General features: G+C 35.0%; 1 protein-coding gene across 2 annotated transcripts; it reads left to right on the top strand.

Annotated features, from left to right (window-relative positions):
* Window positions 1-983: 983 nt before the first annotated feature.
* Window positions 984-15,807, top strand: LOC123313849 (origin recognition complex subunit 5). 2 transcript variants are annotated; one of them, XM_044898921.1, is made up of 2 exons: window positions 984-1,363; window positions 14,308-15,807. In XM_044898921.1, exons 1-2 carry the CDS (start codon window positions 1,267-1,269, stop codon window positions 15,702-15,704), a joined length of 1,494 nt encoding a protein of 497 aa, XP_044754856.1. In that variant the 5' UTR covers window positions 984-1,266; the 3' UTR covers window positions 15,705-15,807. The 2 variants fall into 2 exon arrangements, with proteins under 2 accessions (XP_044754856.1, XP_044754857.1); XM_044898922.1 differs by lacking the exon at window positions 984-1,363 and adding an exon at window positions 12,698-12,849.
* Window positions 15,808-19,593: the final 3,786 nt, after the last annotated feature.

Here is a 19,593-nt window from a genome sequence, read left to right as displayed (position 1 = left end):
ACAGAATATACAGGGGTTATCAAAAACTAGCTCATATTAAAGTTGTAGAGCTGTTAAAAATATCTACATATGCGTTATAAATTGAATATTATTGCTTATTTCGATATACGAAGAATACTTTTATTTTCCAAAATGGTCAAATGTTCATAAGTTCTTTGAATTTCTGTTTTTTTTTTCATGCTATGTAATGATCAAAATGAAGCAACTGGGAGATGTGGGTGGAATTTTTTGTTCAGAGAAAATTCTTCTGATCAATGTCATTACTGTATTCCGAAAAGCATTCTATTCTGAAAAGTCATTTGTTAACATAACGTTAACATAATATGTACAGGGTTTTGAGTGGATCCGTAAACTAGATGAGCTCTTTAGATCAAAACAGATGGCACATTTCCGAGCTCTTTTCCACAGAAATAAAGAATGATGAAAACAATTGCCTCCTAGGATCATAAGCAAAAATTGAGATTTTGATGATTTCGAAAAGTTTTCATACCTCTTTTTTCAAGTATGGTTTTCCGGGCACTATTTTACGTAGTATCAACTGACAATCTGAAAAAAATATTTGCTCTTCTGAAAAGTTTTTTCAAATGAAAATTATTGAATTAAACATCTCTGAATTTGAAAAAAATTGCAGATTGGAAATATTTTTGCGTTGAATTTTCTACATTCTTTCTATGTATCATAGTCTATGAATATTTTTTTTCGGGATAATTTTCCCTCGTCAGTACAGTATAGCACTGAATCTTCCGAACCGAGCATGATCTGGGAGCGCTGTTTTGAGATATTCTCATCACGATACGCCACCTGTCACGCAAAGACTGAACTTCTGCAGAGAAACTGAAGAAGCACTTGGATATTTCGAATTCTCTGGAACTTCCTATGTTATTTTATGACTAACCCACATTATTGGAGCGACAATTCCTCCGGAATTGTTGTTCCATTATCTATTCATCCTGCCGATGCGCCCAGTTAGGCGCTTGGAGTGCTGTACACTAGTACAGTACAATATCATCATTTTGTTTATGAAATAGCTCCAATACCCAGAGTTCGCTCCAATCAAGGTACTCTGCAGAGATCAGTAGTAGTACTGCAGAAGTTTTTCTCTACCCTTCATTCCTGATTATTTTCGAAATATTGTTCTTTAGGTGAGCACTAATATATAAATAGAATTAATTTCATTCATTAATCTTTGAAGTCGTTTATTTCCGAATTTGCCTAATTTAGGGAATCTTATTTTTATACCCCGACTAATCATATGCTGGAGACTTGATGAATGCCATAAAGCCAAAGAACTATCAACTCATATGGATTGGAACCATTGGATGGGTCACATTTGCTCACCAGATCAGCCCAAGTCTTCACATGGGTAGGTACTCATTTGTTTATGGGGTAGGTAGGACTCATTTTAATCTCTTTGAATTCATTTTTCCTTCACACATCATTATTCATTATATAGCCCGAATATATTATTGTGTTTTCTCATTTTTTATGCACAGAAGAGAAATTAACAAAAGTTTTTGATCAAAAATCAGAAAATGGCATGATTTATAGGAATTTTCCAAGAATTATAAAGAGTTTTACTGCAATTAACTAATGGTAAATTATCGCCGAAAAATGATATTTTTTCTGATTTTAAATAGGATGTGACTAATTGAATTCAAATTAAAAGTAAAAAAAAACGTCTATGCAAAGGCCTCTGCATATTTATTTTGAATTGCAGAGTGATTTCAACAATTCGAACAACATTTCACAAGTGAAATGAACGGTTGGAAAATTAGAATTCTGACTCTTGAATGCACTTATTTTGGATATAGGTTCAAATTTTCTGATATATGAAATATATTATGAGCTTCAAATACGTTACGCCAAAGAAGAAATTTTTATTATTATCCATTCACCATTCGTGGAAAAATTTTAGCTTGATTCTTCTCTGAGTTTATGAGAATGAAAATGGTAATTATTTCTTCAGGAGAAATGTACTCTCGCATTTTCAATTAAAAGCTGTTAATTCAATTACTGACCTCAAATTAACAAGCCATCCAAGCATTTTCACGAAGCTTCTTTTTCATTATTCTGCCATTATCTTCGCTTTCTCTCAACGGAAAGCGCAACAAGAAGGATACGAGGAAATTCTCGTTCTATGAGCTAGTTTTTGCATGTACAATTCCCATTATGCCCCCAACAATCTCAGCCACTAATTTGGGTACTGGCTAAGGGGCTGTCGTACCACGACACATTTAATTAGAGGGAAATGATCGATGGGTTAACTTCCGAGCATAAACAATTTCTGTTGGAATGATAAACTTTGGGTGAGGGTAGCTACGCTGTGGGTTGCTGTGTGGAATTGATTGATTGGATTGAATTAACGTTTTGTCGAGAGACTGTCCAAAGTTGAGGTCGAATATGAAACATTGATTTGTCATTTCTATCGCTTCAATTGACCGAAAGAAAAGAGCTAACTACTCGAAATATTCAGAATAAGTTATTACGTAGATTACCTGGGATCTAAGACCTATTTATATATATATATATATATTCTTTTGAATGTCAGCAATACATTTTTAGTTATCAAACAATATAGCAGATGTATGAGTTTTAGCAAAGGTTAGTGTAACGGGGTACCATACAATTCGGAGTATGATACAAGAGCCTAGGGAAAAACCTCAGTAAAAAAACCCTGTCTCCCCGTGAGTAGTGTAGTGATGACAAATTTGTTTACAGAATAAGCTTTTAATACTGAAGGGCTTCCTTTCTATTGACATAAAAATTTCTTCATCCTCCTTCCATTTCGAAATAATATCTGAAACAAAGAAACAGAGCAGAAAACGAGAAAAGGAAGTGAATAATAAAGCCTTCATCCAAACTTATTCCAAGACTTGATGATGACTGAAGAAAAAAATTAATAATCATAGGTACATAACTTGTTTTTCAATTGCATTGGGAGGAATATCATCTAAGACCTTACTCCTTCGTTGTCAAAAAATAGTAGGTCTTTCATATACATTTTTTTGGGCAGCCCGTGCTTGGATATAGCTGATGGCACCTAAAAAGCAAATTCAAACTTCAAAACCTGAACACTGACAGGAATAATATTCGATGGGAGGGAAAAGCCACCCCTAAAATTTGTTTTGCAAGGGACTTTTTTCCTATTCATATTATTATAATTTTCGATAGTTTGATTTAAATTTCACAAATAAGGTCGACTGTAAATTCCTTCTGAAAGTAACGAGTTTTGTGAAAAAAAATATTATGATTTTTCTGAGATATACTCGTGTCAAAAGTTGTCCTTCGAAAAAATTTCAAAAAGATTCGGTTAGTTGAAAATTCGTCAAGACCGAACGGCTGCACCGAGCTCGATGAAATTTCGAAATTTATTACTAGAGGAGTTGCTCTTTCAGAACTGGAGAGGAATATTTTATATCAAAAAACACCTTACAGAATTTCAAATATAAAATTTCCCCCTCCCTCAAAAATCACTCCTGGAACCGCCACTCCAAAGTATAATGACAATGACCATTTGAAAAAAAAACCATCAAATTTTTAAAATGTGACAACACTGCTTTGAGCTTCTAAAACACTAAAATAGTTATAACATGCTCAAAATTAGTCATTCATAAAATTTATTGGCTCAAACTGTCATTTGATAACTATAAAGGTAACTTGCTACAGTATTTCTAATGTAAGGAACAAAATTTTCTTATCATCGATAATCTCGAAACAGACAATCTTATCTTAAACCAATTAAGTTAAAATTATTTGACTTGGCCTTTTTAAACTTCGCCCAAATACAAATGTACGAATGGAAAATAGGGTGTTCCTTTTAAAAGAAGGCAACTCTGTATATACAAATCACTCACTAGAGTGATAATTATTGAAGCTTTTCATACATTCATACAGAATCTTTTTTTTTCGACAATTTCTCCTGTGTGTCCTATAGTTTCATATAAGGTTCATATAAGGTAGTTCATATAAGGTACTGGTAGATTCGGGTGACTTGGGACAGTCCTGTAACTTGGCACAACTACATCTCTTGCAGATTTCTTTGTTGTTATTTATTCCATGAAGGAATAAATTTAGAAGATTGTGTAGCTCCTCTTCGGTTAGTTTAACAATTAATTCCTGTTGAGTTTGTTGTGACCAGTGCGTTTGAATTGACGGGAAAAATTAACGAATTCAGGAGAGTAAAGGCGCGTTTTTTATGGCACTTAAACTTTCTAGTGCCCAGTACATGTGTTTTACTATTTGCATATGTAAATTTTTTCTGGACAAGTGGAATATTGGGATATTAGATATGTCATGAAACAAGGTTGTTAACAAGTCAAACGGCAATACTGATCTCATTCATTTATTTTGTTGTTTCATAGGGTGACTTGGGACGATGCCGAATAGATACAAGGGGCGCATTGGCAGCAGAAAATATGTCGATTTTTCGCATTGTTATTTCCACAAAGAAATCACCAAAAAATGAAGGCAATCAAAGTTCACTTATTTCGTTTAGTTTTTTTTACATTTGAGTTGCAATATATTTTCTTCGCTGTAATAGAGGTTTCTCATCTAATTTCCTTACCGAACTTCAATTATATAATAACAAATTCTAATTTTGCGAAACTCTACACCGTCCCAAGTCACCTATTTCATTTGAGAGTCGAGAAATCAATGGATTTTAACTTGTGTCCCGAGCTTCCCAAAGCGGTGGTTGACTTGGGTAAATTTTATATTTTTTTTTAAATTCTGAAGCATTGTATATATCCTAATCAGTAGTCTGGGTCATTGAGCATATTTAAAATATTTTTCAGATAAAAATAGGTCACCGTTTTTAAAATATGATAAGTTCAATTTTTCTTTTTCTGGCTGAAACTGTGCGTCTACATTTGTTGGTATTTCTATCGACGGGTGTTATGCACTGAAATTAATTGGGATTTACTTATTTCATGCAGTGTGAGTCTTTGACTTGTACAAATATTTTAACAGTAGATTTTTGTGGCCAAAAGAAACACTTTTTACCTATAAACATCTGTGGGTCTTTTAAACAGAGTTGTATTCAGCCAAAGTGCCCAATTTTTCACTGATCCTTTTAAATTACTCGAAAACGGCGCATTATACGAGAGAATACGAAGAATACTTTTATTTTGCAAAACGTTAAAATATTCATTAGATAGCGCGAGTTGGGTTCTTTGGATTTTTGGTATTTTTATGGTACGTAATGGTCATAATGAGAAAACTGGAAGACGTGGGTGATACCTTCTGTTCGAAAAAGATTAAACAAATAAATGAAAAACAATACGAAATACATTTCATTCGATAAAACCTTTTGTGAGATAGAACTAAAAATAACATTTTTTTTATGGTTTTTCAACAGCCTGTGTCTTTTAAACAGAGAAGATTCGGAAAGAATGGTGCAAGATAAAAGTGTTTGAATAAATAAACAAGAAGGAACAAAAGTCTATATTTTCGATCCCATAAAAACTCTCCACTTCTTGTGTAACTGGTTTCGTCAGGAAACGACATCATCAGACACAACACTGAAAAGAATAGACAAATATCAGACATGCACAACAATCAAAACATCAGCTTCTTAACCTACAGTACAATATTTCGTCAAAGAAACAATTTTTCTCAAAAAAGTCTCTAACCAAAAGGTCTCCAAAAATGTGTTCTCCCAGAAAAGAGAATTCAACGCTGGTACAAAAAAATATTGACATCGGACAATGACACTTGACATTCGGTCCCGCTCTATGATTATTTTTCTTTTTTCTAGACCAACATTATGTCTACCTCACACAACTATCAAACTGGAAGCGCCCTCTGTCGGTCTCCGCTCCGCTCACATCCACTAAAGTAGTGCACAAATTCGGTGCCTCAATTGAGAGTTGGGCTTGGGCATTAAGTATCTTATCTGGGCAGGATCTACAATGCTTAATTATCTCAAGGTATTCCAAATTATCAAGGACTCCAACCCTTCTCTCCCTATGTAATATGTTGTAACCTTCTTCGAGATCTACCGGATGTCCTGTCTCCAAGATATGTTTAGCAAACAATGACTCTGTGTTATTCTGTCTAATGCACCTGTGGTGTTCTTTAAATCTAACATCAAAACTCCTTTTTGTGCGTCCAAATTTATGGATACACTACTATTATATAAAAGTGTTTCTTTCGACCTCAATTATTTACTGTTAAAATATTTGTACGAGTCAAAGATTCATCCTGTAAAATTCTGGCTGCCTTCATTCGAAGTAATGATAATGAGGATAACTGGTGGGTCTGAAAGTGCCCCCATGAACTTTGAGCACAACGATTAGAACTTCGAACAGAAATCCAAGGTATACCAATCAATTCCCAACAATACTCGTCGAACACGGCACGGAACTACCCAAGTTTCTCAAACTGCGGACTTCCTTACACGAAATCCTAAAACACCCTCATCTGCCTTGCAAATGTCTGATCAGAAATCGCGCCGGCGGCAACATCGTTTTAGCGTGTTTCATAGAGAAATTATGTCATTAAGACGAAATGAATGCGGATTCTGCGGCTGGCTTGGGGTCGCCGGGAGTTTTGGGGACAAGGGACGCGGGATGAATGCCTGTGGACCGGAGAGGAGTAATTGTAGTTTGGATATCGCTGGGATCCCAGGCATGGCGAACAAACGGACAGGCATTTTGTGCGGAGATAGATTTGCTCCTCGCTCCTCGGAGTGTACAGCCTGTTCCTTTCAGATAGGAATGAATAGGTCGGGGAATCGCTGGAAATGGGTCAATAGGTAGATGGATGCTGTGTGCTGATCTCCACCTGTTCGTTTTGTTCTGATATAGATAATGATCGGTGGAATTGTAGCTGAGCTAATCGTAATTAGGGATGTGCAAATATTTGTCGTTCCAGTTTGGCATATCTCCAATGATAAGGGTATTGGATCAACTAAAAAATTGATACAAGACGAAATAAACCATTCGACATCCATTTTCTAAGAACGAAAATTGCATTTGTTGGAAGGCGATTGTAAGAACATAAATACTATGCAGAGTTGTCTTTGACTCATACAAATATTTCTATAGTAGATTCTTGAGGTCAAAGGAAACTATTTTTTTTATTCCAATTTTCCCGATTCGTCCCTGATAAAAGGATATAGCCTTTTTGAGTTTTCCTAATGAGCTGTGGGTCGCCTGAAAAAACAAAATCACCTTTAGAATAACTAACTGAATCTGTGACACTGCAAATCTGTGGATCTATCAAACAGAATTGTATTCAGCCAAAGTACCCAATTTGTCGAATTTCACAAGTGAACCAGAGTTACGCAATAAATTAAAAGAAGGAAGTTGTCCAGCGACATAGTGAAAATGGAAAAATTGGAGTATAGAGACGTAAGAAGATTTACGAAGATATGCTTAATACCCTCGGTGATATTGATCCTACGTATGCGACCGTGAAAAATTGGACTGCAAGTAAAATAGGTTAATTTTCCATTGTAGATGATGACCGATCAGGAAGGCCAGTTTGTGTGTCAGTCCCCGAAAATATCGATGCAGTTCATGACATGATTTTATCAGACCGTCGAATTGGCCTAAAACGAATAACTGAAGCACTTAATATTTCATACGAACGCGTGCATCATATATTTCACGTCAATTTGGACATGAGCAAATTTGCTACAAAATGCATCCCCAAATGTTTGTATGTTGACCAAAAGGATAGAAGCATCGCGTTCAATCTGTGCTCGCTTTGAAAACGATGTAGACTTCTAAACTATTATGGATGAGACTTGGGTACATATTTACGATCCAGAAACAAAGCAACAATAGATGAAATGGCGACACTCTGGTTCTCCAAGACCTAAGAAATTTCGTGTCCAAAAATCTGTTGGAAAAGTTCTTGCTCCAGTTTTTTGGGATTGCCATGGAGTAATCATGATTGATTTTTTGGATAAGCGTAGAACAATAACCGGAGACTATTCGACATTACTGACCACTCTACGGTAAAAAAATCAAAGAGAAGAACAAAGAAAGCTATCCTAAAGTGTTTTGTTTTTGCAGTTCAACACCCCTGTACACAAATCTCATGTTGCCATGCAAAAAATTCGTGATTTAGGGTTTGAATTACTAGCACAACCCCCTTTTCACCAGATTTGGATGCATCCGTCTATCATCTCTTTCCTCAACTGAAAAAAAGTTTAAAAGGTCGTAAATTTTCTTCCAACGAGAAGGTAATAAAAGCTGTGGAGGTCTGGTTTGCAGAGCAAGAAGAAACATTTTTTTTGAAAGGTCTAGTGACGTTCCAGGTTCGTTGTAATAAATGTATCCAATTACGAGGAGAATATGTTGAGTAATAAAATATTTTGACATTGAAATTTTGTTAGGTTCTATAGTAGGCTAATAAAGAATAAAGAATTTTTCAATATATCCTCGTATACGAGAAAATATGGAGGATACTTTTATTTTACAAAACGTTGAAATATTCATTAGGCAGCGTCCAACTTAGTTTCAAGAGTTGGGTTCTTTGAATTCTTGGTATTTTTATGTTACATAATGGTCATAACGAGAAAACTGGAAGACGTGGGTGAAATCTTGTGTTTGAAAAAGATTTATCAAACGAATGAAAAACTATATTTGGAAATTCATTCATTCGATAAATCCGTTTGTGTGATAGCACTGAAAATAATATTTTTTATGGTTTTTCAACAGCCTGTATCTTTTAAACCGAGCCGATTCGGAAAAAATGGTAAAGAAAGAAAGTGTTTCTTCTGATCCAAAGAATCTACCTATACTGTTAAAATATTTGTACGAATCAAAGACCCATCCAGTATATTATAGAGAGTAGAGAGAAGGATAACTATCGCAGACCATAGATTATTTGTCCTTTACAATATTTTGCCAAGGTAGTTCATATTTTATCCAGTAGCTGCGCTGGCGATCATAGGAGAACGAACTTTTGATGCAATTTAGCTGAGAGAACTATATTCCTAGTGATAGACGATTAGAATATTCAATTAATATTGATGAAAAAAACATATAGAAATGGAGAAATGTATAAGACTGCGTGAGTGTAAGAGTGGTTTGGCGTCTAAAAAAAAAAGTCCAGATAAAATTCCAGAGTACATTTTTGAGAGAAAATTAGGATTTTCTTGATGATTGCATTTTTCCTTGGCGTAAGTATATATTTTTTCAAAGAGAGCTATTTTGAAAGCGCTATAATTAATTAGGATAAATTATACATATTTTGTATTTCTTGAACGGTTCACTCCGTTCTTTCAACAGTTGATTGTAGATTATTCAAACTACTCAACCTTCTGAACTTAAAACTGAATTCACCAGGGTTCATTTACATCCTAGTGAAATTCATGTTATCATGCGATTATGTATTTTAATCAAGCATCGCTATTAGCCACATCAATTCAATTATTCAAAGATCCTGAACTCAGGCAAATCGATTCACAATCAAAAATTTTTATTGTTTCAATAAAAATGGTAAACATGAAATACATACTGCCAAAAATTACAGATAGACACTTCTATTTCATTTATTAGCATAGATATAGTTTTCGTCGGAAAATTAAACGACTACATAAAATGAAAATTGGTCCAATTTTGCGCAGTCAGCTATCAGCATCAACTTCGAACATCAATTACAGAATTCATTACGCTGTTAGGAACGGTAAAACCGCCAATCTCACCCTTTCAGCAGTACAAACAAGGATGAAAAAGCCAGGTATTATCATCTATTAACTTTCCGATGCGAAATTTGAATTTTGCCTCTTCGCTTTACTGCAGTTATTCTCAGAGCCTGCTGAACTAAAGGTGCTCCTGGGAAAACAATGAGCTTTAAAATTAATGGTAATCTCTCATGTGGAAATGAGTGTGCAATCTACTCGGGCTGAATACTTTTAGACGGAATTTCCAAGCTAGCCTGTGGATCGCAGATAGAACCAACTACAATACAATACAAAGTTCGAACAATAAAAATAGTATAAGTAGAAAATTATTATACCTACAGGGTGCTACAAGGAAACTTCATGATTCAAAAATGCAATAAAAAGGGGTTATTTTCCAAATCTTCTGCTCACTTTCATTCAGAATTATTTCAGACTGAATTTTTTTTAATAATCGACGGAAAATGTCACAGCATTTGAAAGGCAGAGTCAGAAACGTTTTCACCTTTAACCCTTTCTTGTAAACTCTTCAAGATACAAGAAGTCCACTAAGAATGTGTGCACTTCTGAGGACCCATATCATACCGGGTGGCCCAACGCAGACGAGGAGGTCATTTTGAGGGAGTAATTAAAGATATTTTGAAAATCTTTTCTTGTGGTGTGTGTAGGGTGTTCGAAAGCACAATTTAAAATTATTGTGTTCGAAAACAAAGATATATAGACCAAAGTTACACTATTTTAAAAGTAACACCCAATATTTGACCTCAAAAATGGAATGGCAAGCTCAAATTATGCTTCAGATCACTTTATACCTTAGAAGCACCCTTTACGAGATAATGGCGAAAAATAGGGAGTTTTTTTAAATAGCAATTAATGAAGAAACTAATTACGCAAGCTATACAGACACTATTTTTCTCGAGTAGACAAGTTGGCTACTCCTACACATAAAAAAATTTCTACTCTGTATACTCTATACTGTACTATACTCTGTATATACTATACTGTATACTCCAGAGTATACAGAGTGATCATAATTAATTCACAAACATCAACTACAAATAATCGTCAAAAACTTTCTTATTTCAAATGACACTTCCGGTATTTCTATATCTCGTTGAACGTAAAAACGTAAAAACCATCTTCATAAGGTTTCCCTACACCTAAACCTGATAGTTTCTCAGCAGTTTTTGACGATTATTTGTAGTTGATTTTGAGTATTGATTATGATCACTCTGTATATTTCAGAGTTGATTTTCTTTTATGTGTAGGAGTAGCCAACTTGTTTACTCGAAAAAATACTGTCTGTATAGCTTGCGTAATTAGTTTCTTCATTAATTGCTATTAAAAAAAAACTTTTCGCCATTATCTCGTAACGGGTGCTTCTAAGATAAAAAGTGATCTGAAAAAACTCATCATAATTTGAGCTTGCCATTCCATTTTTGAGGTAAAATACAGGGTGTTAGATTCAAAAAGTGTAACTTTGGTCTATATCTTTGTTTTCGAACACCCTGTATATATGTCAATAATTTCAAATTGTGCTTTCGAACACCCTACATACACCACAAGAAATGATTTTCAAAATATCTTTATTTACTCCCTCAAAATGAGCGCCGCGTCTGGGGTGAGTCACCCTGTATTTTTTTTGACAACATTAAATTTGGGAATTTAAGGTTGGGCTATATTCCTCATTTGAGGTTTCACCAACTACAATGTGGAATAAAAGAATATATAAAATAAAACATAGGACGAAACAATTTTCTAAAATCATTAATCCAGGGGTCTTGGTATCTTCACTATATACCCCAATGAAATCTATATTGCACTCTTTCACTATCCCTCGTTTCATTCCACAGAGCAGTAAAATCCAAACAGGCCTTGGGGCCCTAAAGCTATCGGCCCTAGTGAGATAACGCAACTAGATATAAATACCGTTATTCCATATTAGGGCTGCTATCTGCGCGTTTAATACAGCTATCAACACACACCAAATTACCCCCTTAATTAACCTGGGAAGCTCTCCTTGACTTCACGACTCAAATTACCCAGGAGGAGTGTAGGAGGAGACTGAGCCAAATAGTCCGATAAATATCATGGAATTCGTACAGAAATTTTATGAGCTTAATCATTACTAGTGAAAAATTTTTCTTGAGTTTCGATAATGACATTTCTAAGATTACCTCCACAAATCGTGAATGCCTAGATGCTCTTCCAAAATAGAATTAATTCTGTTTTCTTCACGTCATTTTGAACTTGATTTCTTCAGCTTTTGAGGTCGGAGGTTTTCATTGTATACCTTTTATTCCAGCTCCAGCTCTTAGTGGAGCTCATATGCATCCTATTTACGACAATTCTATCGAAAAAACCATAACAGTTCTCGTTTTAGTAGATTCAGAATTTACAAAACTGCTGATTCGCCATTTTTAGAAGAGAATTTAATTTGTCTATACCTATACTCTATATTATTTATCAAAACAATTGCTTAGAATCCTTTTTCATAATTTTTACCACCTTATTCCTGCAGAGTTTCAGAAAATGACCTACTTTTTCACGAAGAGAAAAAAAATATTCTAAATATAAACAGCGGAAACTCCAGGACAACAAAATTGTAGAATTTCTGATCTACATATTTCTGAATTCAAAGCATCATAATTAATATAAAATGAAATATTATTGTTCAAGTGTATAGGTATATCAAAAAGTATCAGATGTGTAATTTTTTCTACGGGACAAATTGATACTCCTAAATTGTACAGCTCGTTTTCTTTGGTAGTTTGCAGTTTGCAGATTGAGAAAATTTATACATACCTATACGGAAACATAATTTTTTCCTTTTAATCAATTCAGTTACGTAAATTGGCCACATACATCAATTGATTCGAGTTCGTTGGACTATTTTCTATGGGGACAGATTTCCTCCACAATTTCTGACAGCTCCCTGAAATAAAATCCTCATCTCCAAGTATAAGTCAGCCGTATAATTTATTACATGGGCAACCATCGTTGCAGAAGTACGTTTATAAATAGCCTGGTACTACACAACGCGAGCGCAGCGCGCAGCCTAGACCGTTCGCTGTTTACCGCTAAAATCCAGCTGTATCCATAACATAACCTAAAAAAGATTGAAAACGATTTTTACCTCTAATATTCTCAATTCTCTTTTATATTTTCTGAAAAGTGAATTAATCGTAGTAACTATTGCGATAAAATGGCGGAGGGTGAGTTTGATTGGGGGTGTATAATAAAATAAATACTGAAATAAATATTATGAGAGAATCGTTGAAATCCATGTTTTGTTGTTTTTTGTTGACATGCTCATCAATTAAATAAATCGAAAAAATGATTCGTTTTTCTGTTAGCATAATTGATATAATTATTTCAATATATTGAAAATATTCCTGAATATTAACCTTTAATTTTTTTTTTAATTAATAACCAATACTATCCTATATATGATATACCTAATTGAATTCAGTATTCAGTACATTTTCGTGGTTATAATATTTTGTTTACATGTTTTATACAACAATAAAAAAATTGACAAAACTACACATTTATAACCAATGGCGTATTACAATTTCGATGTGAAACTTTAATCTACTGAATCCTATTCAGTTCTCAGAATCTACATAACAAAAAAAAGCTGGAATATTCTCATATTCTAACTCAAAACATTCAAAATTAAAAGTTAAGAAAAATCGTTATACTTCTAACATGTGCGGAAAGCAATACTGCTGACCAGACCGATGAAATTAGTGAAATATAATCGATCATGCTGTAAAGGGTGGGCAAAATTCGTTGTCCACTGAGGGGATCTCGAGAACTTTAAGAGCTAGATGAAAACGGTTGGCTCATTTCTCATAGAAATAAAGAATGGTGAAAACTGTAGTCTCCTACGATTCTTCGTTTTCGAGTTGAGCAAAAAATTAGATTTTGACGATTTCGAAAAGTTCTCATAACTTTTTTGTCTTTAAAGTTTCTGATATGAAACTTGCACCTTCTTAGGCACCTATATACATAGAATCTAGTGACAAAAGATTTTTTTCAATTCAAAAATAACAAATTCAACAAGATACCATTTAAAAAAAAAACAGAAGTTCTCGTAATGATTCGAAATGAAAAAATATTTCGAGATCGTCCTTGATTCTACGTATAAGAGTGCCTGTAGGTCCAAGTTTAAGATCTGTAACTTCAAAGACAAAATAGTTATTACAACTTTTCGAAATAGTCAAACACTCATTTTTTGCTAATAACTCTATGAATAGGTTCATGGAATCACGACTGGAGACTTCCAGTAGATGATGTTTCATGGATTTTCTTAATTTTTGTTTTTGTTTTTTACGAGTTTCCTCATAATTTTTTTTCTTCCATTGTTTCTTTTTGAGTTTATAGGTTCAAACCTCAACTCTTTATAATAAACAGTAATAATAATAATAACTCAAAATCGAAGATTCGTAGGAGGCTATAAGCTACGGTTTTCACCATTCATTGTACCTCTGAAGCAGAGCCCGGAAATGTGTCATCCGTTTTTTCTCTAGCTCTTATAGTTCTCGGTCCCCTCAGTGGACAACGAATTTTGCCCACCCTCTACAGGGAAAATAGGAATATTCTGCCAATAATTGAAAAAAACACGCCAATATTCATTTCATTCTTGAACATGGTCCGTTCTGTTCCAGATTCCAAAGAGTATGGAGATTCCGCTGGAATAGAATCGAAACTGAACGAGATAGATGGATCGTTTCCTGAACGAAAAAGGCAGATACGAGAACTCTATAATCTCATAGGCGAGCCCGAGGAGCGACACGGATCATCAATATTCATTTACGGCGGTCCTAGCACAGGGAAGTCCTCGATAACGAAAACGATGCTAAGGAAACTCAATATCAAGCATGCATTCGTGAACCTGACCGAATGCTACACTTCCAAAATCCTATTCGAATCCATCCTGAACAAGCTATCCGATCACAAGATCGATCCATCGGTCGGACAGCCCTACGCCAAGTGCGATAACGTGATGGATTTCGTGCTGCATCTACAGAACATCCACAACGGCCACGACCTCAATGGAACTTTCATAGTTCTGGATAACGCCGAAAAGTTGAGAACCATGGAATTCAACCTACTCCCAGTATTCCTCCGATTCCGGGAAGTGTCCGAGCTCTCCATCTCGGTCATTTTCATCACGGAACTGCCGTTCCAGAAGTTTTACGGGAAGCAAGGATTAGAGGAGCCGATAAAGATATACTTCCCGCAGTATAACAAAGACGAACTTCTGAATATCCTCGCCGGGGACGTACACCACGCCAAACAGATGGTTTTGAACAATTACGACGAACTTCTGGATTTCGACGGGGAGTTTTATCGGAACTACGTGAACGTTTTCCTTTCGGTTTTTTACAGGGTCTGCCGGGACCTATCCGAACTCCGATACATGTCCCGAATCAACTTTCTGAAGTATTGCGAGCCGATAATGAACAAAGAAACTCCGATAAGCGATTCGATGGCGTTGTTTCGGAAGGTTGCGCCAACCTTGAGAAGTTCGCTGGAAGTTCTGTACCTCCGTATAGCGGACGACAGGACGCCTTCCGAGGCGGGAAAACAATCTGTAGGTTTGCTTCTTTCCAAAGAGAATGTCGCGAAAACTTTGGAACTCCCGTTCTACGCCAAATATCTTCTGATTGCAGCTTTCCTGGCCAGCTATAACCCGGCTAAGGACGATAAGAGGTTTTTCGTTAAGTTTCATGGTAAAAAAATTAAAACTAAAAAGGACATCAAGATGAAGAGTAAAGTTTCTGAGCAACTTAATACTCAACTCGGCCCCAAGCCCTTCTCGCTGGATAGGCTGCTGGCGATTTTCTACGCTATACTGGATGAAAACATCGGTTTCAACAATAACCTGCTGGTTCAGTTATCCAGTTTGGTAGAGCTCCAGTTGTTATCGTCCCTTTCTGATAGTTATGTGTTAGATGGACATAAGTATAAGTGTAATGTGAATTTCGATTTCATACAGACTGTCTCTAAGATGGTAGGATTTAGTATTAGGAAGTATTTATCTGATTTCAGTCACATGTGAAATGTGCTTTATGTACCCATATTCTTTTTGTATTACGAATTGTTTTAAGCGAATTTGTTATCTTTGTTAACTTCAATTCGCATGTTTCATCTAGAATTTTGTTACAAATCAATTCATCCTGCATCAATTTTTCAATAAAGTAGGTACTCGAAAACTTTCTTCTTGAGAAGGAATCTCAGCAAAACCACTAAGATACACAAAGTGTATCTTAATGTCTAGGTGTATAATTTATTTTTGTATATTTGAATTTTAAAAATCACAAAGTTAACAGCATTATTTTCGATATAAGTAGGTATATTGATTTGAATTTTTTACAAAATGTCTCTTTGATGTTACGAATTGTTTTCAGAGAATAAATTTTTACCTGTGTCGTTGCTATTTTGATTTGCTTCCTTGTCATGAAATTCTCAGATTTGTCTTGAATATTTTCACTACTCCAGCGAGTATTGCTAACATTATTTTATGCATACATTTGAAATTCTTTTATACATCTCTAGAAAGGATGATATCAAGATCACAAATTTTCCATTAGTTGTCTAAATATCTGGAAAATCTGTCCAGCTGAACTATTACTCTTTTCCAATACAGATTGCGCTATTACGCGATGAATGTTGTGAAATAAAGTCGCTCAAAACACAGAAGTATAGAAAATCACATATTTGATTTCAGTATATTTGGAATTTGCAAATCTTAGATCTACTTACAATATTGGATTCAGTTTTTCTATACAATTCCAAAAAAAGGGAAAATCAATGATTTAATGTCCCTGAATTCCTTCCAGACGCTCCTCTGCTCCCTTTATCAACTCAGGAAAATTTGCCGAACTTCAAACTTGAATCCTAGATGATATTAAGAATGGAATCTTTCATAAATGTTCAATAAAGAAGAATCAGAATCTGAGATCCATTCCATAGCTATCTCGGTTCTTAATCACGACTTCGAGATTTCGATTAAATATTTATCTTGTCATTGTAACTGGGCCGCGGTGATCTAACTGAGTCGGAATAATTCAGCAGTTCAGCCATTATGCCGTGAATTTGTCATCCAGTCACGAATTCCCTTCCTCTCTGAAGAAAAACGGTGAAATTTCATTACGATCTCTTTGAGGTGAAATGGCCCTCTTTTTTGTGGATATTCTAGTGATCACTGAATGAAACTACGAAAATAAATGTAACAAAATCAATATCATTACTACTGATATCAACTATACAGTGTGCGCTTTTTAAAAACGAAACAAATGAGATAATAGACGTAATGAACTTTTTTTTAGAAAATGCTTCGACACGTCGATTTTTGATTCAAGGGGGACAACTTTCAAGATTAAATTCAATACCATATCACTTCAACCCTTAGTGTTACAACCCCAACCCCTATATTTTGAATAGAGAAGATGGGGTAAGTGATACCTCATTTGGAGGGCCTTTTTATTTTGAGTTCAGCATATTTAATTTTTTTTATTCAATCTGTTCGATTTCGAGATTTTCAAATTTAAATTTTGTACAGAATTGGATATTTCGTTGAACATGCTGACCTCAACAAAAAATGACATTTTACGTACTAATTTCCAAACGAAAAGTCAACTATAGTTGAAGGAGAGTAGGTACTTTTCGTACTGATTCTCTTTTCGTACTGATTTACTTTTCGTCCGGCTTTCGTCACTAAGCAATATATTAGATCTCGGGGCGATTGAATCAATTTTGTGACTTCAGAATTTGATGAAAACATGTGCCTGTGACAATAACCTTCATTTGATGTTGTCAAATTAATTCTTTACGAAATCGGCTAGATTTTACCAGTGAATTAGGTACGTGGTCTGAATGTTAATGTTCAGTATAATCAAGAATTGATAGTGCTAGCGATATGGATGACAGTAACACTTCACTAGAGCTCAGGGAATTGGCAATTACGGACACCTAGATGAGGCCATAAAACGGTTGGAACGGTGAGGAAGTCGACGAAAAAATGTAATATGCACCTCGGCAAAAAACTGTGCATATTGTCTCGCCTGCCTGCTATCCTCGTCTATTAATTTGCAGGCTCGACTGTAATTTAAGTTTTTGGTATTTAGTACACAAAAAATCGAAATAATCCTTCATTAATGAAAACGTAGCTCCTTTTGATTGGCAATAAATACAACAATAAGAATTAATTCAGATGCATAACACTCTCTGATATGAAAATCAATAAGTTTTACGATCTAGCTAGCGTAGTGAAGAAGAGTAGTAGATGCTGAACATGGTTTCGCTCTCATTTGACCTCGTTAGACAGAAAGACTTCATTAAACATCAATATAGACAGTATACACAACTCCTTCTCTGATGGAAAACGCTTGTAATTAAAATCCTAAATCCTAATTAAATACTAGTAGTAGCTTCTGAGTATTAACATGTACTCGAGCGCCATCTAGTATGCAACGAGATAAGATTCAATCCCCCCTAGATCGGAACCCTTACCAAGAGAATGGCATATGTCCCATATTTCATAGAGTTATAACTGTATTTTTGATTTCATCTGATTTAGTACGCTGGCCTGCTTATTGCAGACAACTTTTATTGTTCAAAAATAAATCCAGTGCGGAATTCGTACAGCAGATTCAAATTACAAAATGAATGAGTAAAATTAGATTGACTCACAGAGTTTGCCTGCATTGAAACCAACGCTGTTTGAAATTTAAATGCGAATATTTCGAAAACGAATGGATCAAATTAAAAAAAATTAAATTTGCTGAACTCATGTTACAACGCATCACTTCAAAAGAGAAGGAATTCGTAGCCAGCAAAAATATTTGAATGATCTATCTCTTCATTGATTTTCTTTTGAAATATATGCATTTTGACCATGAAAACACGGAACGAATCAGATATCGATTGAAATTCAATACAATTCAGAAGATTTTCGAAAATTGATTTTCGTCTGATGAAGGAGTCTGATATAGACTCCGAAATGTTACTATAGATACATAATTATATTTTCAAAGTTTTTTTTTTTCAGTTCATCGTCAGGCAACAATTTTTTCTACGTGATTTGCTCCTGACAAATTAGTGTAAGAATTGACGCAGGAGCAAATCGGTTATTTCCATTTTTTAATTGATTTTGTTCCAGAGATTGGGAGTGAAAATCCTAAAAAGTGTCAGAAACTACGAATTAATTTTACTCCCAGTAGATCATTTCATTTTTATAAAACTGTTCTTATTATGATTCCCTTCAGACGTTGAAGCTAGAACGCCAAAAACAAGTTGCTCGATCGCTAAATATCATTTTTCTCGACTTAATCCAAAATTTTAACTAGCTTAAGATGTTATTGTTCCATGATGAGTCCTGGAAAAGAAACCAATTCCAAATGTACAATTCTGACTCGCAAGTCGGAATTCCGAGATGCAAGTCAGAATTCCGACATGCAAGTCGGAATTCTGAGATACAAGTCGGAATTCCGACTTGTAAGTCGAAATTTTGAGATGCAAGGTAGGCGGAGAGCTAAAATAGCTCTAATGACTTTTGTTTTTTTGCATTGGATCCTTGAATGTGTTTTTGGCTTCTTGGAGGAATTTCGGATGAATGAAATGATGATGTAATTTTCCCCTTGGTTGCACCATAGCTGAGCTGTCCCAAAGCTCCGTGCCCAGTGCTTGTGAAAGCACTTGGAGTATTTTTGTACTCCCGAGAATTATGCTCCTGGGAAATTTTCAAAACCTTTCTTAGTGCTTAGTGATGGGAGCACTGGAGCACTTTATCGAAATTCCTACATCCAGTTTCATAATCAAAGTCAAATTAGGTTTCGTTTAGTGTCAGTTTCGGTAGGGTAAAAAAAAGCTTTAAAATTGAAGGGGCTTTTAGTTCGATTATGAAACTGGCCGTTAGTCCTTAGTAATCCTTATGAAGAGCCCGCGAG

This window comes from Coccinella septempunctata, chromosome 5 (genome assembly GCF_907165205.1).
Source record: "Coccinella septempunctata chromosome 5, icCocSept1.1, whole genome shotgun sequence".
NCBI lineage: Eukaryota > Metazoa > Arthropoda > Insecta > Coleoptera > Coccinellidae > Coccinella > Coccinella septempunctata.
The sequence above is the reverse complement of the archived record's forward strand: the minus strand, read 5'-3'. Positions and strand labels throughout refer to the sequence as shown.

Coding starts and splice junctions, on each gene's coding strand:
- LOC123313849 (XM_044898921.1), top strand. CDS start 1,267: ATGAATGCCATAAAGCCAAAGAACTATCAACTCATATGGATTGGAACC. Junction 1,364..14,307: donor CAGCCCAAGTCTTCACATGG/GTAGGTACTCAT, acceptor GTTCTGTTCCAG/ATTCCAAAGAGTATGGAGAT.